Source organism: Monocercomonoides exilis (genome assembly GCF_001643675.1).
Source record: "Monocercomonoides exilis strain PA203 chromosome Unknown scaffold1-2713096, whole genome shotgun sequence".
Taxonomy (NCBI): domain Eukaryota; phylum Preaxostyla; order Oxymonadida; family Polymastigidae; genus Monocercomonoides; species Monocercomonoides exilis.
The window spans coordinates 689,935-717,029 of NW_027150546.1; the positions used below are offsets into that span (position 1 = coordinate 689,935).

At 39.2% G+C, this 27,095-nt stretch overlaps 3 protein-coding genes across 3 annotated transcripts; 2 read left to right on the top strand and 1 right to left on the bottom strand.

The window, feature by feature from the left end:
- The first annotated feature begins 457 nt into the window (after positions 1-457).
- Positions 458-6,346, top strand: MONOS_10386 (Autophagy-related protein 5B (Atg5B)). Its single transcript, XM_067862832.1, has 5 exons — positions 458-581; positions 641-768; positions 881-1,158; positions 1,235-2,116; positions 2,356-6,346. The coding sequence occupies exons 1-5, from the start codon at positions 480-482 to the stop codon at positions 6,117-6,119; spliced, it is 5,154 nt and encodes a 1,717-aa protein (XP_067736228.1). The 5' UTR covers positions 458-479; the 3' UTR covers positions 6,120-6,346.
- Positions 6,273-24,643, bottom strand: MONOS_10387 (uncharacterized protein; the record flags this gene model as incomplete). The annotated part of the gene is made up of 3 exons (XM_067862833.1): positions 6,273-19,080; positions 19,240-24,500; positions 24,582-24,643. The coding sequence occupies 3 exons, from the start codon at positions 24,641-24,643 to the stop codon at positions 6,608-6,610; spliced, it is 17,796 nt and encodes a 5,931-aa protein (XP_067736229.1). The 3' UTR covers positions 6,273-6,607.
- Positions 24,644-25,369: 726 nt separating this feature from the next.
- Positions 25,370-26,856, top strand: MONOS_18521 (uncharacterized protein). The gene has a single exon (XM_067871548.1). It carries the CDS (start codon positions 25,423-25,425, stop codon positions 26,779-26,781), a length of 1,359 nt encoding a protein of 452 aa, XP_067736230.1. The 5' UTR covers positions 25,370-25,422; the 3' UTR covers positions 26,782-26,856.
- The last annotated feature ends 239 nt before the right edge of the window (positions 26,857-27,095 follow it).

Sequence of the window (27,095 nt, forward strand, 5' to 3'; positions counted from 1 at the left end):
TCGAATAATAAGTTTAACAATTTCGAATAATTAGTTTAACAATTTCGAATAATTAGTTGACCAATTTCGAATAATAAGTTTACCAAATTTGAATAATAAATGGTGTATATGAATTTTTATAAAAATTCCGGGTTTTTTACCATGTTCCGGGTATTTTACTCATTGTAATTTAAAAAAAAAAAAAAAAAAAAAAAAAAAAAAAAAAAAAAACTTTTTGATTAAATTTTTATCAAAATTGAAGTAATCTGTAATGTTTTAAAAAATGGATTTGTTTTTATAAAAAGTTTCATTGAGGATAGAGTTAAAGAAAAAGAACATATTATATATGAGAACATACAAAAAAAATAATATTCTTTCTGCTGGTTCTATTTTCTTTTGAAGATGAATTAATAAAATACCAATAAAAAAGGAATTATAAATGTGATAAAAAAAGGAAATTATATTTTATTACGGTTTCAGATCAACAATAAATTGAATGAATGTCCAAAATACAGAAGGAATTGTGGAAATCAGCAATCCTTGTACACTTTATTATTGATCCTTCAACAAAATGTTACCAAAGAAAGCCTTTGCCGTTGTCGGTTTTGAATTTTTTTCACAATTATTTTTCATATTCAGCATTATTTCATTAACTTCAAAGATTTTAATTCCGTTTTCCAGCTATCTGCCTCTTTATTTGAAAAAGGTACAGACATATTTTGAACAGTATATTCCACATATTGTACTTGATCAAATTTGGTTTTCATATGATGGAAAGCCTGTGGAATGGTTTGCAATCTCCAACGCAAGTCAATGTGCAGAAGATTTCTCAACTCATTTTTATAAAACTATATTTTTTTTACTATTGTCTATTTTTTTTGAAAAATTCATGAAAATTTAGGCAACATCCCGTCGGAGTTCTTTTTGATGTGTATGTAATCTCAAAAACACACCTTTCTCAATCAACAATAAATGGAAAGTCTTTTCCGTGGGTTATTAACGTTCATTTTGAAAACTTTCCAACGGATTCATTGCTAAGACTTGCAAGTGAAAAAGACGTCAGATTTATGTACAGATCAGCATGTAAAGAGGCTCTGCAAATGAAAGCAAGAGTGACAGATGACGTTAATTTGGCAAATGATAATGATTTAGAAAAAATGTTTCAAGCTGCAATTCATGGTTTGCTTTATTTTTTTTCACAAAAAACATTTAAAAGTTTAATTTTTGTTGAAAAAATGCGTTCTTAATTGAATAGCTAACTTGAAGAGGTTCTTCAAGTTCTTTTCCTCAAAGTTTCTTGCGAAGGCTTCGAAAATGATGCTTATGAACAAAAAAAACTCTCCTCCGATTCGTGTATTTTTCACAGGGAATGCGACAAGTTACGTTCAGAAAAGATGCACAAGAGAGGAGTTTGAGTGGATTCGCGAATTTTCGTTCACTTCATTCAGCACATTCAAGATGAATGGCGGGGAATCAGAAGACGAGGGAGAAAGAGGCGACGAAAGAGATGGCTATTATGAAGGCGCTGGTGGCAACATGTACCAAACATCTTCTACAGCTGATGGCTCGCAAATGCTCAGCTTAGAAGGCAGAAGAGAAGAAGCGGATGCGATGGACAAAGAAGGCGGAAAAGAGAAAATGAGAGAAAGAGAGAGAGAAGCAGGAGAAGGTGTGTATTCCCTGGACAGAGTGAATACCAACAGAGATGACCCCGAAGCAGTGGCTGAGCCTGCTGAAATACAACAGTATTTTTCGATTGTGGATGCGAAGGACAAAGACGGGGCAGCGATGTATATTCCATCACCAGCTTCTTCTCCGTCTTCTTCTTCTTCTGCAACTTCAGTGCATTCAAAAGATGGAAGTTCGAAGAAAGTGGGGAAGGAAGGGAATAGGAAAGAGAAAGAAAAGGAGAAAGAGAAAGCGAAGGAGAAAGAAAAAAGAAAAGGAAGAGAAGAGAAGGAGAAATTAAAGAAGAAAAAGAAAAAGAAGAAGAAGACATTAAAAGAAAGCGAAAAGAAGAAGAAAGAAGGCAAAAATGGAGAAGACGGCGATAAAGACAATAAGGGCGAAGAAGACGAAGACGAAGAAGGTGACGATCAATTTGACAGACCGCTGCCAATTGACGAGTGGCTATTTTGTGTGTTGTTATTTTCTTGTTAAATAAACATTTGTCCTCAATTAACAAACTGTTAATGTTTTTTGTTAATTTTATCTATGTTTTTGAAATTTTCTATTGTTTTCTATTCTTTTTTGTTACATTTTTGTTTTTCATTTTCTTTTTCATTTTCTTTCTTTCTTTCTCTCTCTTTCACATCCATTTCTGACAACTTCATCTCCTTTTAATTTTTTTTTTAATGTTTACCAAAATGCTATCAGACGATCCCACAATCACACTCCACCATTACTTGAACTTCTGCTTTCCTTCTCTGTTTCCGAACCCTCCTCCGCTTGCAAGCAGCGAACGGAACTATTTTGGCGAAGAAGAATTTGAATCTGATGCAAACAAACAGGATGAAGCAGAAGGAGCAGCAACAGGCGAAGAAGAAGAAGGAGCTGAGGGAAAAGGAAGAAAAATGGGGATGACAGGAGAAGGTGATGAAGAAGGAGGAGAAGGAGGAGAAGGAGGAAGAGAAGAAGCAGAGTCGAAAAGAGCAGCAACGGGCAGTTTCAGCCAGAGAGAAGAAAGAGGAAGAGGAAGAGAAAGTGAAAGAGACGGAACAACAGCTACATCAGGCGATGCAGATGACCAGCTGAGTGTGTCTTCCTCTTCTCATCTTCTGCAGTCTAAATCCACTTCTGAGCAAGGCGCCTATCAAAAGAATAAACACCACGACTCTTCTTCTTCTTCCTCATCTTATCTGCGTTCACACAAACATGCCACTTCCTCTGCTCCTGCAAAGCCTCCATCTCCGCCTCCTCCGAATGACTTTGTGTATTCGGTGATTGCTGCATCGTTGATGGACAACCTGTTCGAACCAGCCACTGCTGCTCATCCTTCTTCTTCTTCTTCTTCTGTTTCTTCTTTGGCTTCTTCTTCTTCTGCATCTGCCTCTTCTTCATCGTTGATTGCTGCTGAGCCAGCAGGCTCACCCACAACTTCGATGCTCTCCTCTCAATCTATTGATTCTCTGCATCCATTTGACTTGTTCCGTTCTGCCTCGACTTCTTCTTCCTCCTCCTCCTCTTCTTCCTCTTCTTCTTCGCTTCGATCGCCTCTTCATCGAAAAGGAGCCTCAACAGACAGTTCTTCCTCTTCCTCTTCCTCCTCTCCTTCTTCTTTCTCCTCTCCTTCTCCTTCACCCGCCATCCGCCGTGCTCCTCCGGCCCCACCGCCTTCCATTGCCTCATACAACTCTCCAAGCGACTCTGTTCTTTCCTCAGCTTCTTCTTTTGCTTCGCTCAACGGCCTCTCTGGCTCTTTCTCTCACTTCCACCGCACGTCCACCGCAGGCTCTGCAGCGTCTTCCTCCTCAGCACTTTCTGTTGACACCCTCCCCTTCTCTTCCTCTTATTCCTTCTCTGCCAACTCCTCCACCGAGTCTGCCCCACTCCCGAAGTCCCACATCCGCATCCACTCTTCTTCTCCTCTGTCTTCTTCTCCTTCTCCCTCTCGTTCTGATTCAGACTCTGCCACTCCAACAATCGACTCACCAGCCGTCTCACCTCCTCCAGCGGCTGCTTTGGCTGGTGCATCTTCTTCGGTTTCGCAGTTGTCTGCGCTGTCTGCTGGAGAAGGTGATGTTGTTTCTTCGTTTGCTAATCCGTTTCAGAATCAGGAAGTTCAAAGCAGTTTGAGTGGGAGAGAAGAAGGAGCAGTGGAAGATGGAGAACAGTTGAACAGTCAAAAAGGAGAGAAAGATGAGAAAGATGAGAAAGAGGAAACAACAGAGTATGAAGAGTATGAGTCGGAATATGATGAAGAGGAGGAGGAAGGAGAAGAAGAGGAGGAAGGAGAAGAGGAAGAGGAAGAAGAAGGGGAAGAAGGAGGGCAAACAGGAGGAAGGATAAGAGAGAGAAGAAGAGGAACAGAGAATGAGGATGAACATATTCGGAAGATGATGAAGATGGCGATTCAGGGCGAGGAGATGATCTATGACAGAGGGTTATCCTTATTGCATGATTCAATGAGACAGCAGCTGGATGAACCAGATTTCAAAGAGAAGGAGAAGGAGAAGGAGAAGGAGAAGGAGAAGGAGAAGGAGAAAGAGAAAGAGAAAGACACAGAAAGTGTTAACGTTAATAATGAAAAGAACGACAATACCAAAACCGATGATGTTCAGTCACATCCGTTGAAAAATGCTGTTGAAGAGAACGCGCAGAACAGAAACAAGGAGAACAATAAAGATGCGAAAGAAGCCGAAGATAAGAATGAGAACGAAGAAGATGAAGGAGAAGGGGAAGGCGAAGAAGGCGAAGAAGAATGGGAAGAGTATTCAGAGGAATACAACGAGAGTGAGGAAGAAGGAGAAGGAGAAGGAGAAGGAGAAGGAGAAGGAGAAGGAGAAGGAGAAGGAGAAGGAGAAGGAGAAGGAGAAGGAGAAGGAGAAGGAAATATTAAGAAAGGCAAAGAAATAATACAATGTAACAAGATTGAAGAGCGAGAGGAAAAGAAGAAGATTGTGTATGAACAGAAAGTTAAACATGAATTTGATGGAAAAGACGATGAAGAAGATGAAAATAGTAAAGAAATAACTGAACAGAAAGAAGAAGAAACGAAAGAGAAAGAAAAAGAAGAGAAAATAAAGGAAGATGAAAACACTGAAAATGAAGTTCAACAAAAAGAAGAAAAGAAAATAGACACAACAGAAGAAAGACCAGTAATATTTGAAGAAAACATAAAAGAGAATGAAAGCAATCAAAAAGAATTGGACAATAAAGCAGAATCACTGACAGATGATAAGATTGAAAGTTATAAAGAAGAAGAAAAAACAGAGAAAGGGAAAACTACGAATGGAAATGAGGAAAGCTCCAATGCATCCAAAGAAAAGAATGAATGCAACATACAAGAAACGAATACAATAAGTGATGAACAGAAGAAATCTGAGACTCAAAACGAGTTGAACAAGAATGGAATTATTGAAACAGAAGCAGAAGCAAAAACAGAAGCAAAAGCAGAAAAGAAGGAAACTTTCTCACTTGACACAGCAAAAGAACTTTCACCAGACGCAAAAGGAGAAGCATGTGAAACAAGTGAAGAAGATCATTCTATCTTTAGAGTACCAGATGAACTGAAGCAAACAACAAAAGAGGAAGAATTAAACGGAATGGAGAATGAAGCAAAAGATGAAAGCAAAAAAGAGATTTTGAAAGAAAATGTTTCAGATACAAAAGAAGAGGAAAAAACAACTGAAGGAAAACCGAGTTTATGCTCACAAACAGTTGGAGAGTTAGCTTCTTCTGATGAAAGCACAAAACAAATACCAAAAGATAAAGAACAAGCCGAAGAACAAAATATCAAAGAAACATCAGTTTCAGAAGAATTATCCAACTCCCAGTCGATTTATCGCTCCATCTACAACATGTCTGAGGCATCATCACATTCGCCTCAATCACAAACAGAACACATTCCAAATTCTCTTTCACAGTCAGATTTGACTTTGGCGAAACGAAATCTTTCCTCAAACGATTCATTGGCTTCTCCAATATCATCATCATCTTCTTCTTCAACTTCTTCATCTTCATCTTATTCATCAGCCAAATTAGCGGATCAGATTTCGGCTCCTTCATTTTCGAGTGAAGATGCTCGTGCTTCTTCTCCATCACCGTCGCTTTCTCCTTCTCCCTCGCCTTCATTCTCTTCTTCGCCTGAGTCATCCCCACAGCCATCTCCATTCAACACTTTTATTTCTGCTCAGCCACTTCACCCCATTTCATTGAACGATTTATCATCGTCTGCACAGATACAAAACGATTCTTCATCTTTCGCTTCATCATCATCCTCCTCCTCTTTTCCTTCTTCTTCATCGACTTTTTCTTCCTCAACTGATGATGATACTCCTGTTGTATTGGACAATACACCTCACTTGCCAAGGGTCTTTTGCCATTCCATTCAGATTCCGTTGTCCACACCTCTTTCATTTCTGCTGTCTGTTTTTTCTTCTCCAGATTATTTCTTATATTTGGTCATTGCTCCTGATTGAAAATCTTTTTTATCCCCAGTTTATGTTGAGGAGGGCTTTTCATTTTGATTTGTATAGAGGTATCATATATTCACAATGTTTTATTCGTAAATTGCTGTAAACTTTTCTCTTATTACTCTTTTATTTTTAATTTATAAAGTTGTAATTATTTCATATCGATGTTCAATTTATAATATTCGAGATACATTTTCTCCAGTTGCACATTCTAAATAGATAGTTCTATCTCTCTCTTTTTTTTTCCCTGAGAAAGCTTGAAATGACTAAAAGAAAGAAGCATCTGACAGAATGAATTGGAACTTATAAAATAAGCAATAAAAAATCTTAATCAAACTGTTTACAAAAACAACACTAAAATTTACTATTTGCCTATTTGAATACAAAAAAATTCTAATCATTCAAAAGACTACATACACAAAAATGCAAACACAATGATATGTTACAATAAATCTTATAAAGAATCACAATTTTTCAATAATTGAAAAATACTTTCATTTAGTTCTTCGCTTGGATACTTTCGTTTTAATAAATTCAGTTCCATTTGGTACAAAAATAATCGAATTTGTAACAGAGTCCATATAAAACGTAAGCGAAGATTCAAAGAAACTTTTCTTTAGATAGCATTTAGCTTTAAAGGAATTAAGTTGTTTCAATTGCTGCTCATTGCTATTTTGTGTAGAATGAGTATGATCCAAGTGCATTTTGTGCTTTTGTACGAAAATGGGAATTATATTTGGCAGCTTCTTCGATCTTTTCGGTTTAACAGACTGCTCTCTGGATGAAATCAGATCAAAATTTGGAGTAGAATCGTTATCTTTAACGAACGCAGAAAACAGTGCTTCTGGTGGAGAAATGGATCGCAAAGAGAATTCAACAGCTGTTGAATGACGAGTGGTTACATGATATTGCGAAAGAGTATTCGAGGAAGAATATGAATGAAGAGAAGGACTACGCGGTCTGAGAGAATGTTGCAAAGAAACTTGCGATGCAGCTGTTTGAGGAGAAGATGGAAGAGAAGCATCTTCATTTGCTTGCTGCATCTGATGATTCTCCGCATTGGCTTTTGACTGCGCAACTGTCTTTTGATGCTGCTGCCGCTGAGGCCTTTTGTGGAGCTGTGGAGAATAAGAAGTAGGAGCTGGAGACCTGCAACGCCGTGTTCGATGGCCAGACGAGGAATCGATGAAAGTAGATTCGCATTTACACAGATTAGCCACATTTCCATTCATTGAATGCATTTTTCTGTGAATGAAACCTGCGAGTTGTTTGGGATATGCAATTGCGATCTGCACTTGACCAATTTTGCAAATCAACAAAGGAGAAAATGCGTGCTTTGTTGATTCTTCTTGGATATTAAACAGTTTCTTGCCAAACAGCTTTTGCATGTCCAATAGTCGATCTCTTCGGAGAATTATTTCATCTTTCCAATTGTCTTGACTCGTTCTGCTCAGCACTTCGTTTTCTAATCGTTCCAAAAGCGAATCTTCATCTTCTCTTTTCCATATCATTGTTTGTTGCTGTTGCTGTTGTTGCTGCCCACCATTCCGTTTCTTTTGACGATAACTTGATGGTTTTTGTAATACTGCCGAAGTAGATGATGGTGAAAGTGATGAAGAATTTGATAAGTTCATTGAAGAAAGTTTATTCGTGTTCGAAGGCAATATAAGACTCACATATGCTGTGGCAATGTCCAATAATGGAGTGTCGTTCCTTCCATTTCCTCTTTCTCCATTCCCCTTTCTGCCTCTTGTAACTTCTCTTTCCTTTTCAAACTGTTTTTCCTTTGCTGAATCATATGGAGAAAGACCAATCCACCAACCCCCTTTCTCTTCTGGTGCTGGAGTGCAATTATCAACCCACCAGCTCAATTGATGATGGAAGAGCACCAGAAAAGATAATCTTGACGGTTCCAGAATAGAATTTAAACTTGCTTGACTATTCTTTGAAAGTGATTCAATGCACTCCACAGATAATGAAGATAACGATTTATTTGATATTTCCTTTTCCATTTCATTTCTAATATTGCTTTGATTCCAAGTTGACAACATTCGAAGAAGATTCAAAGAAAGTGCTTCGCTTCTTGTTACGAAGCCTCGGCCATTGTGATTCAGTGGAACAATTGTAAATTTATTGGACTTCATTTTATCTGATTTTTTTGGAGGATGAGTAGTAGATTGAGGTGTTAAACTCTCAGAGGCTTGATTAAATGGATCAGAGTTGATATTTTCATTGTTGAAAAACAGCTCTGTTGATTGCGAATGAATGACATTGTTAGCTTCAACTGATGAATCAGCAACACCAAATGCACCACGATTCAATTTTGAAGCTGCCATTCGCTGAACATGATTTCCTTTCAAGTCACTCAACGGGAATATTAGCGGCAATGGCGGTGATGGCGAACGAGGTGAACGAGCAGAATGATTCGATCCAGCAAGTGAAAAGGCAGACTTCATTTGTGCACCTGATTGGATCTGTAGACTTTGAGGGAAAGGAGAAAGAGAACTAACAGATTGATTCTTATTGTTATAATGCGAATTCTTACCGTACGCATTTGAAGAATCGATACCAAACAAAACTGATGAAGACTGTGAGGGAGATAAAGTGGGAGACGTAAAAGTCATCGAAGGCAACGATCCAGATGATGGAGACAGAGAATAATTTGCAGCTTGATGCTGCGAAGGCGTCACTTGACTTGGCGATGCTTTTGAACGACTGTGTTTTCTAACTGTCAAATGTGTTGTTCTTCTCTTCTTCTTTTTCACTTTTATTTCTGTTCCTTTACCATTCTGTGCCGTTTGTGAATTTGAAGCGCTCTTGCTTTTTGCTTTGGATTGTGCCTGCAGTTCTTCAGAATCAGAAGTTGAGTCAAAGAAAGAAGATGAGTCTGGATCGCTTGTTTCTCCGTTCTCTGTTTTCTCTTTCTGAGACTCAGATTCCAAAGAAGCTGAATGAATGCTTTGCTCACTTGTTGATGACACGAACAAAGTAGAACCAGTTTTATTTTGTTCAGAATGAGTTGAGGAAGCATTTGAATTTTGCTTTTGTTCTTCAGATTGAACGTGCTTTTGCTTTGGTGTCTCGGGCAGAGAAAATGCAGTCAGGGGTGTGGGAATGACAAAAGTGAATGGTGTGTTCATTTGAACGTGATCTGATTCCATCTTCTGAGGTGTCGTAACAGAAGGAATAGATGAACTTAATCCGAAAGGAGAACGCGTAGCTTTTGAAGCAATGGGAATATTTTGACAAGTCGGAGTGGTTTGTATTGGGATAAGAGGTGTGTTCTTTTCAGGGAATTGAATGGATGAAATAACCTCTGCTGACGGTGAAAATGGCATTGGAGAGAAAGCAGATGGAGTCAGATCGTTTTCGTTCAACTGCGACAAAGCATTTTTCTGTTCGGATGTAACCCTCTTTGCAAGATTTGAACCCAACGAAAGAGATAAATTCGAGGTGTTTTTAGAGAGCAATGAACTAAGTTTGCTAAGATTTGCACTTGAAAGTTGAGGTGAAAAAGAAGATAACACTGTGGCTGAAGGTGAAGTAAGCTCATCAACTTGGGAATTATCAATTTCAGCTGTTGGAGGCGGAGCAATCAGAGGAGGAGGGGTTATGCTTGCTCTGAACGAAGGAGATAATCTCAGTTTTATCTTGAGAGGAGGAGATCTTTCAGCTTTTGGAGTTGATTGGGTATTTAATTTAACTGGTGATTGTTTTTGAGAAGAACTATCATTTGCATCTTTATCTTTTGTATCTTCTTGGATTTTTTGATTTTCAACAATCATGTCTTTCTTTTCATCGGTTGAAGATTTATCCGAAGATATATGTAAAGCTGGCTTGCTTTCTTTTAATTTGTTTGTTTCATCCTCATTAAACTTAGCTTGTGACTTCTCACTTTTTTCCTTATTAACACAGAACACTTCCTTCTTCACATTTCCAGCTTCACTTGCTTTCTCAATATCAAGTTCATGCTTTAAACGATCCAGAATTGGGCCAAAGATACTCTGATGCATGCGATTTAGATTCAAATCGAACAAAGAGAAGTGAGTGAATGACGAATGAGCAGAAATAAGGAATGGCAAAAGCGATGAAATCCATCTCTTTCTCATGGCGCTCAGATGACTGTGCATTGGATGAGATTGAATTGAACTTGCCAGCTTTGAATGAGGAATCAGTGCAAATGAACTGTTGGATTGGTCTTTTCCTTCTGAGGATTTTTGAGTAAATATTTGCTGAGTGTCAGAACAAAGAGAAGAAGAATAAGAAATTGGCATTGGAGCAAAAGTTTGTTGATTTTTCAGAACATTTTCTTGCTCATCAATATTTTGCTTGGTTGACTTTGGAGAAGTAACTTGAGTACAAAAAGATATGTTTGTCACATTTTTCTTTGTGGTGCTTTTTGTATTTGCTTGCCTCCGTGTATGAATTGAATGTTTTTCCTGCTGATTGCTTTCTGGAATTATAGGTGAATAATTATCAGCAGCTTTTCGGGATTGGACGAAAGATGCTGATTTCTGCTGCATCAGATATGAAAACGATGAGGCTGACTGAGAAAGAAGAGAATTGATTGCAGGATCAGATTGTGATACTGTTAGGATGCGAAGCAATGGATGAAACACAGCTGAGAGAAATAGAACGTTGTTTCCTTGTTGATTCATCCGATTCATGTTGTTTTCATCCTCAAGCTGATGATTAGCTGTTGAAGGAGACTTGGAATGTGGAGAAGGAGAATGAGAAGGTTGAGGGCTACTGCGTCCTCGCTTGCTGCTCAATCCTGGAGACCGTGCAGGAACAGGTGAAGTCGAATGAGAAGGGAAAGAAGATGCAGGAGAAGAAGGAAATAGTGCGTTATTTGATGGAAAAGATGGATAATTCTCATTCTGGAAGCACAAAGACGTAAGGATGGTTGAAGACTGATGGGGCATAGAAACAGAAACAGAAGTAGAAGCCGATGAAGATGAGCAGTTATTCACATTCGATGACAGAATCTTTTTCGGCAGATAGGAATAAAGTGGAGAAGGCATACAATCCGCAAAAGATGAATAATTACAACTGTTATTAACACTAACTGAATTGCTTGCATTATTTTGCAAAAATGTTGAAGAATGCTCAGCAGATGCATCATTTTCATTCAAATCCTGAGACTTCTCTTCAAATGAAGATAGAACCAGCGCATATGAATGGCTTGCATAAGACAAAGAAGGAGGCTTTTCATCACTGGATTGAAGAAGAGCATCAGCCCTTTTGAGAGCATTCAGTGCAGCTGCACTGAATCTTGGCTGACGCAAAGGAGGAATCTTCAAAAGAGAAAAAGCAGCAGGTGAAGCTAATACAAGAGAGCGATAAGGGAAATGAGAGGAACCGAAATCTGTCATCTTTTTGGTAAGAGAATGTTTTGCCCTTTTCTTTTTGGAAACACTCAAATGAAAATTAGATCCTAAATTATTTGAAGAACTATTCGATTTATCAGTGAGAGATAGCTTTTTGGTAAAATCTTTTGGGATATTCATTTCAACTGAATATGGAAGCGAAGGAGGGAATCGATGAGTAAATAAGACCGAAGATTGTGAATTAACTGTTCTCAGTTCACTAATTTTGCATTGCTCCTGGAACAACTGTAGCATTTTGAGTGATGCGTCATCGTTGGCAACAGAAATTAAGTCGTTCCAAACAGAAAGACAGTCTTTCTCCACGCCAACAAGCACAGAAGAAACAGATGAATCGTAGTTGAGGCTGATGTTGAGGATAAATTGCAGGTATTTTCTTTTCAGAAGTTCTTCTTTACTGTCGCAAAGTGAATGTTCTCCATTAGCACTGGATTGATATGAATACTTTTTAGATGAGACAAAATTATCCTCATTTGAAAGAGGAGAGTCAAATTCAGAAATATTTGACAAAGGAGATGAAGAGTCAGCATGAATATCGAATAAACATTCCAATGACACTCCTTTGTTTTGGGAAGAATTGATAGCAAACGGAAATCCATCATCAAAAAGAGAGAGAAGAGAAGAAAAGAACCAAGTCACTCGATCTTTTTGCGTGGAGCAATTCGATGTATATTGGCTATTGTTTCGAAGCAGTCTGCGTTTGGGTTTTCTCTTCTCATTTTTAAGTTCTTTCGAAAGTTTTTGCTGTTTTATTGGTTGAGTAGAATGTTTCTTTTTCTTTCCAGAATCTAAGCCACTGACAACGAACTTATCATTTTCTTCTTCACTTAAATCATTTTGTAAGTCCTCGCTTTCATCATCCAACAAATATGCTGATGTTGCTGTTGATTCATCTGCGTCGCCCCACATCACACTTCGATGAGACACAATCAAAGGAATATCTTCTTCTGAGTCAAAATCGACGCTGTCTGTTCCACTCTCAAAATCTTCAAAGTTTTCCTTCAATTTCTTCAATTTTTCTTTCACTTTTAATATTTCAATTTTCCGCTTTCTTTTATTTTCCTTTTTCTTTTCCCGAAGTGAATCTTTTTTTGCTTCATCAGCAGCTCCGATTCCAGCGCTTTCAAAACGATGTTTAATGAAGGATATTGATGGAAGTGGCATTGCACCCAAAGTTTTTAATGCGTCTGGAAGAGAGAATTTTAATTTTGGTAGCAAATAATTCTCAAATCGAGAAGAACTTCCATTTGTAACAGATTGCTTTGAAAGAACTTTTCGAACTTTATGTGTCATTTCTTTTCCATCTTCTTCCATTACTTCGCTTCCATTTGATTCCAATGAAGATGCATCACTATCAGCATCTCCATCATCAGGATAGTTTGAGTATTCATCGTCTCTTCTTTCAAAGTAATTGCTTTGGAACGGCAAAGGCAATAAGTTCATTTGCTGAATTTCTTCGGTGATTTGTTCGTCAATTAAGTCTAATCCATCAATTCCTATGTAATTTTCTTGCTCATAAACTTCCTCATTCTCTGCAGGCATACGCTCAATAACAACATTTCCATCAACTTTTTCATCTTCTTTCACATTTTCTTCGCTTAAAGGAGAACGATATTTTCTCATTCCTTTCTTCTTCTTCTTCTTCTTCTTTTTAGAATTTGTTTTTGGTGGTTCGATTTGTTCTTCCTCACCAATCATTGCATTGCCATCAACAACCTTTTTATCTTCAACCAAATCTGATTTCTCGTTTTTGCTCTCATTTTCTTTCAAGTCTTCTGTGACTGTTTCTTTATTCACTGTGTCATTTCCATCTTCCTCCATCTCATCGTTTTTCTTTGTTTCAGGCTCTCTCACAACTGAAGGCGTATTAGTCACCTGAAGCATGCTATCGATTTCTGTGTATGTTTCATTCAGTTTCGGTCGAAGTAAATTCCTTCTTCTTCGCAAAGAAGACGGAGTCGGCTCATCAATTCCACTCAGCCATTCATCGTCTTCCGCAGAAATAGGCGAAAACAGAGGCATCGATTGTCTTCCCGAGGGGAAATCAGGTGTTTGAAGCGAATTTGAACGAGTTGGCGTGGAAAATGAGAACGGATCTTCTTTCTTCTCTTCAACAGCTACATTTAATGCACACTTTGAATTGTCTTCTCCAACTGGTGTGTTGTTTGTTGGTGTTCCTTCATTGAATGGAGACTCAGAATTCTTCAATGGCTCTTCAGCTTCACTCATCTTTCGCATATTTTTCATGGCATTTCTCATTTTGATTTCTTCTTGTTTTCTCTTCTCATTCTGCTTCTCAATCTGTTTCTGTAATTTCTCCAAATGTTGCCTTTCCTTTCGTTTTTTCCTTCTTTCCAATCGTTTCGTCTTCCTCCAGCTGTTCGACCCTTCTCCTTTCATTTCCACGAATCGCAATGGCGGAGTGGCTGTGAATGGGCGGAAGCGGATGTCAGTAAGGACAGACACGCACTGCTCAAGTCTGCTGATCAGCGTCAGAAGAGAAGACAGAAATGCAAATAGAGTTGGAGTAAGAAACAGAGGAACAGGTTGATACGACGGTGAAAGAGAAGGCGGCTGTGCAAGCTTTTCTTCTTTGGAATACGTCTTTCTTCCTGAATTGCCTTTGCCTTTGTGTCTCGTTTTTTCCAGCTGAGTTGCTTTGATGAAAGTCCAGTCAGCAAAGAAATATCTCAGAAACACCTCACAAACCATTCCAACTGTCTCAAACAACTTTCCAAAATTCTCATTCAACATGTTCGCAATTCCATTGTGCAGCTTATTATTCAAAGAACACAACATTCCCTTTCCAACTGCAAACGCCAGTCGAAAAGCCAGCGGAAACAGAGAACTGCGTCCGAAGTCCTTAAACAGATAGAAGGAGCGATGAGGTGTCGGGAAGAAAGGAGAAATTGAAGTCGTCAGCCTCTCGATGCTGTTTGTTGCTTGGCGTGGGATGTCCAAATAAGCGCCAGGCAATGCAAAGGCGAGCGAAGGAAGGGCACCCGTCAAAAAGAGCGTGGTTGCACTTCGGAGGGAAGAAGAGGACTTTAAGCAGTTTCTTACTGAACCAGGTGTGGCAAGTACGAGGGAAGAGGAAACTGGAGATGAGTTTGTGGAGTAAAAAGGGAAAGCTGCTGAAGAAGTGGAAGTTGAAGAAGAAGAAGAAGAAGCAGGAAAAGGAATGCCATTTGGAGTGACAGACGGAGAAGGAGAGCAAAACGGTGAGGGAGACGAAGAATTAGAGGGATAATAAGGAAACAGCGTCTCTGCAGCAGTCGGAGAACTTGGAGGAGTTGACTTATTGGCAGAAGAAGAGCGAACGACCAGCTTTTGGCACTCGTCAAACACAGCAAGCTGTCTTAGTGAGGAGTTTAGCAGCAACATGAATGGCGACAGAAGAGAAGGAGTGTGAGATGGCTTAATGATAAGTGACTTGACAATATTTGTATTGCTTTTTATACCACTTTCTTTGCGTTGAAGCTCTTTCTGTTCAGAAAACAGCTGTTCTTCGTATTTTTGCTGAAGTTTTCGATCCAGCACATTCTGTTTAGGATGTTTTGATGGATACAAAGGAGAGAAATATTTCGTAGGAGGAGATTTTGACAGTTGGAAAGCTTTGCTCTTCGTTTTGTGCTGATTCGAATGCTGTGCTTCATCAGCAGCTGAATGCAGCGGTGAATGCTCAATCAATTGATCGCAGTTTCTCAGTGCATTCTCAACAGGCCCTACAACATCTGCCCACTTGTTCATTTCTTCTTCCACTTTGAGTGCTTCTTCGCGTCTGCAGTTCTCTCTCTCCTTTCTCCACTCTCTTTGAATCAGCATCGTCCATTCTTCATTCGTCTTGGCCCTTTCTTCTCTCAGCTGCACCTCGGCCACTTTCAGACGCTGCACCACACGCGGAATGGAGAACAGCGACTCGACACGCAACAGCCGCATGTACTCTTCAAAGAGGGAGGTGTGCGAATGGATGGAAACAGAGCCACGGATGGCTGAGGAATAATGCGGGGTGTGTGAATGAAGAGGGTTGTAGACGTAAATTTGAGAGGAGTCAGAATCAGACGAGGAAGGAAGCTGAGTGAAGGTCAGAAGCGGCTGCAGGCCAAACAGCTGGCGCAGAGCTTTCCAGTGAAGAAAGCTCATTTTGCTGCGAAGGGTGAGAATGCACAGCTGGAACAGGTTTTGGGCGACATACGAGAAGAAAGAGAGAAGATGTGAATAACGTTGGAAGCGAGAAGCGACTGATGTGGAAGGGAAAGAGGAGATTGTGTTGGAGCGAGAAAGTTTTGGTTTCGTGGAAGAAGAAGAAGACGACGACGACGAGGAGGAGGAAGAAGAAGAAACTTTGAATGAAGTTGGAAGAGAAGAAGATGTTTTCAAAGGAACTGGATAATGGCTGGAATGAGCTTTGTGGCGATGCGTTTTCTGCTTATCGCGAGGATGTCTTGATTGCTTGAGCGAATCAGTTTTCTTATCTTTATCTTCCTCTGTTGTTTGTTGGTCTTCATTTAAAGCAGTTGATAGACTAGACTCATCCATCGGTAATATTTCGCTTTTGATTTGCTCTGGTGAAATCTGACTTAATTCTTCTCCCAAAATAGATTCAGTTTTAATGTCAATAAGTTCTTTATGTTTCTCTTCTTCTTCTTTTGATGATAATATTCCATTTAGTGGTGAATCTTCGAGTTTTTCAGTTAGTTTGACTTCAAATGAACCTTCACTTTCTTTTCCTTTAGTTGAACTTTCATCTGAAGAAACAGAAGAAGCAGTAAATTCTGCTTCTTTTGCTTTGCCCAATCCATCCAATTGACCACTTTCTCCTTTGATTGAACTGTCTGTCGAATCAGCAGAAGAATCTTCTGTTTGTTCAGACTGAGAAGTAGACAGAGAAGAAGATGTGTCTGTTTTTAAATCATTAACAATAGAAGAATCCATGTTATCAATACTGTCTTCATTGGATGAGGCAGATGAAGAGATATCAGAAGAAGAAGGTGATGAAGAAGGTGAAGATGAAGAAGGAGATGACGATGATGATGATGTTGTTGAAGACGAAGTAAGTGGCGAAGAATCAGATTCAGAAGGAGAGGATAAAGTAGACAAGGCAGAAGAAGTTGATGATGAAGAAGAAGAAAAAGGCGAAGCCAATGAATTCATAGACAAGTTAAGAGAAGAGGTATTTTTGTATGAAGGATTTGAAGGAGAAGAGAAAGAAACCAAATTTAATGAAGAAGAAGAAGAAGAAGAAGAAAGCGCTGATGAAATAGCAGATGACACAGAAGAAGAATTAGAACTTGTACTTATTGGATAAAGAGAAGAATGTGAATAAGCAGAAGGAGCTAAAGAAGATAGAGGAGAAGAAGAAAGAGGGGAGGAAGAAAGAGGAGAGGATGAAGATGAATGAGTCGATGGCAGAAAAGGTGAATGACGTGACAATGGAGATGTGTTTGAGGGGGAAGAAGAAGCTGAAGAGGACAAAGAAGAAAGAGTCTGATGAGGAGAAGAAGAGAAAGAAGAAGAAGAAGAAAAAGACGTCGAATTAGAAGAAGTAGAAGGAGGAGAAGGAGAAGATGATGAAGCAATTGAAGGAGAAGGAATTGGAACAGGAGAAAAGAAAGGAAGAGAAGAAGGGAAAGGTTTTTGTTGTTGATGTGATATCAGAAATTGTGGAGTGGGCAAAGACGAAGAAATAATTGCATTTTTATTGTCTTTTTGAGCAGAAATCGGAGAAGAAGAAGAAATCGAATGGAAAGCAGAAGACGAAGAAGAGAATGAAATGGCTGTTGAATGAGGAGAGGAAGAGGAGGAAGAAGAGGAAACTGTTGTTGGCAGTGCTGGTGGAGACAGACAAATAGGAGCATTTTTGATTGGATGGGGAATGGCTGGCATTGAAGAAGAAGAAGAAGAAGAAGAAGTTAAAGAAGAAAGAGAAGAAGCAGAAGAAGAAGCGAACGATGGAAACGCGATTTGTGAAGGCAAACAAGGAACATTCATATAAGTTGATTGAGGTGACACTGCCTTTGGAGAAGTTGAAGGAAACATCTGCATAGCTCCATTGATTGCGCTCTGTTGATGGGGCAAAAGGGCACTTTGCTTGAAAAGAGGAGAAAGAGAAGAATTTTGCTGTTTGGAGGCGATGGGAGGGAAAGGCTGAAGAGATTCCTTGAGAGAGCTGTCGCGGAAGGAAGGAGCGATGGAAGATGGCTTGAGGAGAGAGGAAGAAGAGGAAGAGGAAGAGGAAGAAGATGCTGATGAAGGAGAAGGAAGTATTGAAGTGACTAAAGGAGAAGAAGAGGAAGAAGCAGAAGTTGTCAATGGAGAAGATGAAGCAGCAAAGAAAGCAGGTGACGAAGAAACTGAAGCAGAAGAAGCAGAAGCAGAAGTCAATGTGGAATGACACAAAAGAGGAGAAGAAGAAACCGATCTGGCTGAAGATGGCATTTGTAAAGCAGATAACATTGGAGATTGAGGATGAATTGATTGAACATTTTGTATGTTTTGAAAGGGAGAGCTATGAGTGCTGTCAGAAAGAGAGGGCTTTTGAATGGCAGAAGGCGAATGAGAAGAAAGAGGCACGAAAGAAGGGGAAATCATTGCGAGAGAGAAAGAAGGGTGATATTGAGAAGTGTTTGGATGAGGATTTGGGAGTTGGTTGGATGAGAAGGGAAGAGAGGAAGAAGAAGAAGAAGGAGAGGAAGAAGAGGAAGATGAAGAAGGAGAGGAAGAAGTTAATGATAATGATGTCGATGAAGTGGAAGCAGAAGCAGAATGAGCAGCAGCAGCAGAAGAAGAAGAAGAAGAAAGAGAAGAAGAAGACAAGGAATTTAGTGAAGTGTTTTGAGAAGTGGGAGAAAGAGAAACAGGAGGAGAATTGGCAGGCGAAGGAAAATGCGATGAATTGGGCATGAGTGAATGAGGTGCAGGAAATGTGATGGATGAAATGGAAGAAATGGAAGAAATGGAAGGAGAAAAAGAAGGAGAAGATGAAGGAGAGGAAGAAGATGAAGAAGAAATCGAAGAAGAAGAAGAAGAAGAAGATGATGATGATGATGAAGAATTGTTCAAATATGAGCTGCTGCCACTAACAGCATTTGGAGCAGGTGCTGCAGGAAACTGTATCGATGCTGTTGAAGGAGAAAAAGTCAAAGATTGTAATGAAGAAGAAGAAGAAGAAGCAGAAGCAGAAGCAGAAGAAGAAGAAGAAGAAGATAAAGATGATAAAGACGCAAAAGAAGGCAATTTTGTGTAAGAAGATTTCTGTCCCGTCTTCTTTGTGGATGACTGGAGAGGCAGTGGAGGGTGCATCAGAGGCGGAGAATGGTCGAATTCATCTCCAAAAGTCGGGAACTGGTTCTTCTTTCTCCTCTGAACTTCTGCTTTTGTTGCTTCATTGATGGAAGTCGGGAAACGAGGAAATGGTTGTTTTGTTTGGTCTTCAATGTCGAGGATATCTTGTTGCTGATGTTGTTGAAGATGCTGCTGTTGATGCTGGTGCAGTCGGCGCTTGGTTGCCTGCTGCTGTTTGAAGAGAAGCTGCGACTGCTCTTCAAAATGAGCACTTGCTGAAGTTAGGTCTATTGAGGCTATTAATTATGAATTCATATGAACATTCACATTTACAGACAAATTTGTATGCACATTCAAATACAAGGTTGTATTCAGATTAGCGTTTACATTATCATTCAAATAAACATTAAAATTTTCATTCAAAAATAAAAAAAATATGAACTTGAAATACACACCTGAAAGAGCACCTGCACTCCCATTTATATCGAACTGTGCATCTTCAAAGGCATCTTTGCTGTCTGGGCGTTTAATTTCTCTTTGTTCGCTTGTTTCATCAGCATTTTCATTCTTCTTTTTTCTTCTTCGTCTCATCTGCTTCGATTTCTCTGTGTTTTTGTTCAATCGTCTTCGATGGATGTTCTTTTCGTTCGGAGAAATCCAATCTGAATCAGAATCATTCACATCGTTCACCTCAAACACGTCATTTGCATCGCTTCCGCCTTCTTCTTCTCCTCTTCCTCTTCCTCTTCCTTCTCCTTCTCCTTCGCCAGCAGAGGCAGTTGAATGCCGTTTTTGCTGTTTTCTTGGCCTTCCTCCCTTTTTGTAGCCTCTTTTGCTGCTTTTTCTTTCATCTTTCTCTTTCTCTTTCTCCTTTTTAGCTTTAGCTTTTGCTTTTGCTCTCTTTCTCTTCTTCTTTTCGAGTGAGTCATTTGAAATATCTTCAAATGGATCGCCATCTTCATCAAAACTGTCGCTGTTATTGTTGCTTCCTATTTTATCTGAGTTCAGTTCACTTCTTCCTTCTTCTTCTTCTTCTTCCTCATTTTCTTCTTCTTCTTCCTCCTCCTCATCTTCTCCATTTCTATGTTTTGAAGGTTTTTCGAGTTTCTTCATCAATTTTTGCATTCTCTCCATCTTTTTATTCACAACTCTTCGATTTCTTTCGTTTTTAGCCATTTTTCTGTTGATTTTCGCAGCCATCCCATTTTCACAGCTCCTCAACCCTTCTTCCTCTTCTTCCTCTTCTTCTTCTCCCTTCAAATATGTTTCCTCATCCAATCCACTTCTTCCTTCTCTTCCTTCTCTTCCTTCTCTTCCTTCTCTTCCTTCTCTTCCTCTCCCCTTCCTCTCCTCCTCCTCCTCCTTCTGCTTCTGCCGCTGCCTCGATGCAATATACTGCTCCTTCGTGTGTTTATACTCGTCATTCAGCACTTTTATCCTGTTCGCCAGCGGCTGCAGAACACATCTTGTACACACAACTCGATTGATTGCGACGTCAATTTCTTGTTTTTCAGACTCGTCTCTGAAAAAGAGCTCGTGAAGGAAAGGCCTTTCGATTGCTCGCATTGAGCCTTCCCCTCCTGTTGCGACAGAAATCAGAACATCATTCAGAATTATTGAGTCAGCAGAGGAGGAAAAAGAGGAAAGTGTGTTGAAAATAGAGAAGATGCTGCGCTTTTGAGGGTTTCTTTGTGTGTTTGTCTGAAGGGCAAAAGAAGAAGAAAGAGAAGAAGAAGAAGAAGAAGAAGAAGAAGAAGAAGAATAAAACTTCTCAAAAGTCGATGGAAATTCGTTTAATTCCACCAATTTCGATGCGATTTCCGATGATTTATGCCCCACCTCGTTCATTCTCTGCCATTTAATTCTTTGCTTCCTCAACATGATTGCTTGAGCAAACTGCTCAATTTTGTATTTGATGGCTTCTGTTTCTGTTCCGCGCATCGAATTGACAAGAACAGCAGTCGAAGAAAGCGTTGAGAGAGAGGCAGAAGGAGCAGTGGTGGGAGAAGTGGCTGGTTGTGAAGAAGAGGAAGAGGAAGAGGAAGAGGAAGAGGAGAAGGAGGAGGAGGAGGAGGAAGAAATAACAGAAGGAAAAGAAGAGGAAGAGGAAGATGAAGAATGAGAAGAAGAAGAATGAGAAGAAGAAGAAGAAGATGTTGGATGAGCAGTAAGAGAAGGCGAAAAAGGCGGATAATTAAAAGGGGCTGGAAGGCGCGATAGAGGGCGATGAACTCTTTCTGCTGGGAAATTGACAATAATCACACGGAAAGACGGGCCAAATCGACTGCACTTTGAAAGATCGAGTGTGGGAGGAGGCTGAAAAGAGCGGGAATTTTGAGAGGAAGAAGAAGAGGAAGAAGAGGAAGAGGGGAAGGAGGAGAAAGAAGAGAAAGAAGAGGCGAGTGAGTAAGGGGCAGAGGGAAGAGAAGCGATGGAGAATGAAGAAGAAGAAGAGGAAGAAGAAGAAGGATTTGCAGTTGACAAAGAAGCTGTTATTGTTGGACTTGTTATTGAGGATGTACTTGAACCATCAACAGCAAATGTGATGGAAGAAGGCTGAACAGAAGAAAATGAATTGGAAGAGGAGGAAGAAATTGAAGAAGAAGAAGAAGAAGAAGAATTCAAAGAAACATTCGAAGAAGAAGATGCATTTGAAGAAGGTAAACAAGAAATACCTGGGAAATTGTAAGCACCGTTGTCCATCTTCTGAAGAGGAGGTGTCGACAGCTCAGAAAAACGTGAGGCCGACAGAACAGCAGCAGCAGGCAAAGAAAGTACATCTCGTTCAATCAGAAGCAGATTAGAGGGAAATTTTGATTTCTGCTTTTGACTAAGTTTGGAGGGTTTGTCAAGGGATGAGATGGAAGAAGAGGAAGAAGAAGAAGAGGAGGAAGAAGAGGAGGAGGAAGTTGTGGAAGATTTATTGTCTGATGAATGAAATGGAGAAACAGAAGAAGAAGACGAAGTCAAAGAGGAAGAAGAAGACAACGAAGAAGAGGACGAAGAAGAAGAAGAGGCAGAAGAAGGCAATTGTGAAAGAGTTTTCGCCTGCACTTGGAAAAGGAAGCATTGATAGCGAACAAGCGCTTGCGCTGCATCGCGAGAGGACACAAAAATTGGAAATTTGAACACAGAAAGAGGCTTTTTGAGATAAGCATCACGAATTTTTGGGGAGTTTGGCTGAGAAAAGGAAAGATGTGAATTCTGAGAAGAGGAAAGAGGGGAAGAATTGGAGGAGTCAAGGGGAGATGAGGAAGAGATGGAGGAAGAAGAAGGAGAAGAAGGAGAAAGAGAAGGAGAGGAAGAAGAAGGAGAAGAAGAATTTGATTTGGTAGATGATCGAGATGAAGAATGAGTCAATGGAGAATTCAGCGATTGGTGAGGTGACAGAGAATCGTGCGAAGAAGGTGAAGTGGAATTACTTGAAATGTCTGAAGGAGAATATGAAGAATATGAAGAGTTTGAAGAAATTGAAGAGGAAGAAGAGGAAGAAGAGGAAGATGAAACAAGAAGCGAATCTACTTCTTTAGGATTTTCAGAAGGTGTATGCGATAAAGGATTAGATTGAGAATTAGATTGAGAATGAGCTGTGTATGATTCAATGAACGGGTTCGGCGCCTGCAGCAGGTGTGGATCGAGATGCAGAAACATCATCAGCTTCATCGCCACCTCAAACCCAATCTCATTCAACATCCCTCTCTCAGCACTGCTCAATGACACTGTCACACTCAGCGCTTTTTCAGAGGAAGAACAAGAAGATTTTGTATCTTTGACTGCCTTTCCGATCAAAAAGGGATGGAAATCTTGTGTTTTTGAAACAGTTGTTCCATTTTTTTCTTTCTCTTTTGCTTCAACTGATTCTTTATCACATTTCTTCTCTCCTTCTCCTCTTCCAACAACTCCGTCATTTTCCCCTTCCTCCTCCATCTTCATTCTCTCCCTCTGCATTCTCTTCCTCTCCTCCCTCGCAAATCTATCACACGTCTCCGAAACAAACAAAAGCGGCCAAATTGCAGCCAGCAAAATCATCCTTCTGACATCCGCTTCTTCTCCTCTCCTTTTCGCCCTCTCCACTTTCTCCCGCATCACCCGCTCCGTCTTCGTCACCCCGCGTGCTTTTGCTGCCTCGTCTGCTTCGTCTGCTGCTGCATCGACTTCGCCAGCAATGCAGAAAGAGTAAATGGCAAAGCACAGCGCGAAGAAATGACGCGGCGGAAGCAGAAGCTTCGCATATTTTGTGAGCAGCACGTATTCATCGGTCTCTTCTAAGAGAGGCTTTTTGTGCAGGCAAAGAAGAGAGGCAAGCGAGTAAGGGAAAGAAGGAGTAAGTGGAGATGGGAATGCAAAGGAATGCGTTATTGGCAGAATTTGCAATGATTTCACGGCAAATTCTTCGGATTTTGGAGAAGTTGCGTTGTTTTCAGGAGAATTCGAATGGCCAAAAACTGAATTTTCTGACTCAACAGGCGAAAACTCATCAGAAATGGCGCCTGAAGTTTGGTGCTGAGCAGGTTGCTTCAGAGAGAAAGAAGAAGAGGAAGAGGAATTTTCTGTTTGTTGAGTGGAGATCAACGCTGATGGAGGTGTCAGCGCAAGAGATGATGCGGGTGACGCAGAACCGGCTGAAGAAGAAGAAGAAGAAGAAGAAGAAGAAAAAGAAGAAGATGATGATGAAATGTCACTTTGCCTTTCAGCCTGTTTTGAAAGAGCATCTACATCACTGCTGATAAAAGATGATGATGACTGCCCTGTTTCAGAAAGAGGCTGAAGGAGATTCGAAACGCTGGCGCATTCTTTGTTTGTGTGTGTTTTTCTCCTCATCCGCTTCTCTTCTCTTTGTGGCTCTATCATTCTTCTGATAAAACCTGAAATCGCCTCGAGGTGCTTCATCTTTTGGCTCAATTTTGATTGTCTTGTAGAGCTTTCATCGGAGGCAGGCATTAAAGTTTCAAAGGTGCCTTTTCTGTCATTCAGCTGCAGCTGGCTCCGCTGCGACGTCTGCAAAGATGAGCGGCGCTGCTGTTCGAGTGAACGAGACTGGGAAAGCGAAGCAGGAGAGCTTTTGAGGCTTTTCATTGGTTGGTGCTGGGCGTGGCCTTTCTGATTCTTCAGAGACTGCTTTTCAAGGAATAGAAGCCCCTTTGCTGTTGAATTCCGCGCGGTTGGCGATCTGCCCGCCTTCGAAGTGTAGCGAGGCGATTCGCTTTGATTCCTTCTCGATGAATGAAGCGACTTCAGAATTTTCAACCGCTCTTTTTCGTACACCTTGTCGCGGCCCCTCAGAGCTTCGTCCGCAGAAGTGCCGCTGCGCTTTGCTGAACTCGAACGGCTGGCTGACCTTTCAAAGCTGCGTGGTCCTTTAGCCGTTTTCTTCTTCTTTGCATTTAATGAATTTTTTCGTAAACTTTTCATTGGGAATGCTAAAATTGTCTTCGGAGACTCTATTTGCACAGATGGACATTCAAGCAACGGAGAAGTCAAGCAACCTTCCACAGAAGTTGAAGAGGATGAATGAGATTGAGGCATTGAATCATCGTTGGGGTCATCAGAAAACAGCGAATCATCGCTTTGACTCTCATCTTCGCTTTCTTTTTTTTGATCAAATTGATTCATTCTTTTGAGAGAGTTAATTCCAATTGCATTTTCTTTTGTTTTATGATAAACGGCTTCGTTTTCGTTTTTTTCTTTTCCTTCTGCTTCAGATAATTGTGTGTAACTTGAATAATGAAAAAGAAAAGAATGTAAAGTAAAAATTAGAATTCTCACAATAAATTCATTACACAAGACAATCACAAACGCTTTAAAGTCCTTTTCAAAAACTTGAGCCCTTTGCCCTCCAAGAATCGGAATGAGAGACATGAAAAAGGATGAAATATTTTTATCCTAAACACAAAACCTTCGTTAAAGCTGGAAAAAAAAACAACTGCATACATCATATTTTGAAAAGGCATGCTCAATGGAAAGAATGTCCCCTTCAAAAGACTTTCCTGTCAAACGATCAAGCTCATTTTTAATCCATTCTTTTAAAGAAATAGGATTGAACGAACAATGATTTATCTTTATGAATGGAAAAATTAAAAAATGATTCAATTGATTAAATTTGAAAAAAACTCTCTGGTTTTTTAAAAACTTTTGCAAACAGTTTTCTGTAAAATTTCTTTGTTACAATTATCAAGCTCCATTTGGAAAAAAATCTGAAATTTTTGCAAAAAATTACTTTCAAACAAAAATATATGAATTTCAAACTTATTAATTTATCTCTGTTTGCGTATCTCTTTTTTAGATCCAAAAACAAAAAATGAAAGATCCAAGCTAAATATTATATGGGTTCAAGAATGAAAACGTCTTTTCTAATTCAAGAAAAAAGGTTAAAATGCAAAGTTAATAATAAGACATTTCCAAATTTAAAACATTTCTTTTCAGAAAAATTTATTTCGTTCATCTTGATCAGAATATTTCATAAAGTTTAATTTAGTTATGGAATTATCTTGTATTAATTTTTTCTGCTTTTTGATGCTAACTTTTAAAATTATGACTTTTCTTTTATCATTTTTTTGGTAACTGGAATTGTTTATTATATCAAATAATTATTATTTTTCTTCATTGATTATTTTGTTTTTTGTTCTCTTTTATGCTTAATGTCATATTGTGGTTTAAAACAAGCTTACGAAATAATTGAAGTTAAAACAGAATTAGGCGTTGATGCAAATGCTAAAGATAAAAATTTAAACGATGTTTCAAGATATGAACAATTTGAACAATTGTTGGGACATCTTTGTATTCAACTTCATGACCGCAAATTTGCGGATTTTTTAAAAGAATTGTTACGAATGCCCTTTCACGTTAAGCCACTATCACCTTCCTTTTGCTCTTCTATTATACAGAAGAACGTAAGTTATATCTATGAAAGAAAATTACCCGGCCCTGACGTATATCCCCATCTTTATTGCGAAGAAATGATAAACATATTAAAGGATAATATCCCTACTGAAACGGGAATTGTATTCTTAAGCGAAGAAGAAGAGGGTCGAATGTGTGTGATGAATGATATGATTTTTGAAGCAAAGGGAAAGTGGAAAGAACTAATAACAGAAGATACGAGCCTCGAAGTGGCAATGCTTTTTTCAACATGGGCGACAGAAACGCAACTTTTTTTCATCATAGAAGAAATAAAAAATAACTTTGTCGAAATATCAAATAATTGTTGTGGATGCTTCTTTGTTCAAAAGATAATAGAGGCTGTGAGCCATAACCCTTTCCAAAGTGTGTTGCTGAGCTCTATTTGCAAACAAAATGCAATGTCATTAATTCAAAGCGAATTTGGAATTTCAGTTATTCTGAAAGTCATTCAGCGTTTTTCACCTGTTTCTCGCAACTTTGTGATCACAACTTTCTGTAATCATGCTGAAGAACTCTCAAAAAACAAATTTAGCTCTGCTTTATTTCAGAAACTTCTTCAATGCGCTTCAATTTCGGAAAGGATTGCTTTGATCGAAAGCCTTGTTCCCTCTGTTTTGTCTCTGTCAACTTGTGAGGTTGGAAATTTTGTAATCAGACAAGCCATTTGCTTTCCATGGGGAGTATGCAGGGATGAAGATAATTCAAAACTTAAGATAACTTCGATTCTGTGTAATTCAATCTCTTCATTTGCATTTAATGAATTTTCTTGCCCCATGATTGTGTCTGCCATTCCTCAACTGCCAATTTTCGTTGATCAGCAACTTTGCAGCAGCGTTTTAATGAATGTTGATATTGTTTATCTTTCAAAACATTTTTTAGGTCAGCGCTTACTTTATGGAATCATTTCTTTTGCTGATGATCAACAGATTAAATTCATAACCGATTCATTATATGATTTGCTGTTTACTGAACTTCAAAAATCTTCAATTCACCAAAGAATTGTAGGGTTTTTATTAAAAAAGTTACACTTAAAGGGGCTTTTTCATCCTTCAGAACCAAAACCCCCAAAAAACGCAACAGTTTATTATCCCACATAAAGTGATCTAAACAATAAAGAATATGTAGTTTTATCATATTTTTTATAAACAATAAGAAGAATATATGTTTTATAGAAATAATTTTTTTATTTGAAAAATGAAAGCAACTTTCAATTTTAAAAAAAAACAAAAAATAAAAATTCATTAATCCAAATCATATTATTTCTTTATAAAAAACAAGAAAAATAGGGCCTGACCGGGAATTGAACCCGGGACCTCTTGCACCCAAAGCAAGAATCATACCACTAGACCATCAGGCCTCTTTTACAGGATAAAAACGATATGGCCATATCATAACGTATTGTGAATGTCAA

Coding starts and splice junctions, on each gene's coding strand:
- MONOS_10386 (XM_067862832.1), top strand. CDS start 480: ATGTCCAAAATACAGAAGGAATTGTGGAAATCAGCAATCCTTGTACAC. Junction 1,159..1,234: donor GTTTCAAGCTGCAATTCATG/GTTTGCTTTATT, acceptor TTAATTGAATAG/CTAACTTGAAGAGGTTCTTC. Junction 2,117..2,355: donor AATTGACGAGTGGCTATTTT/GTGTGTTGTTAT, acceptor AAATGCTATCAG/ACGATCCCACAATCACACTC.
- MONOS_18521 (XM_067871548.1), top strand. CDS start 25,423: ATGTCATATTGTGGTTTAAAACAAGCTTACGAAATAATTGAAGTTAAA.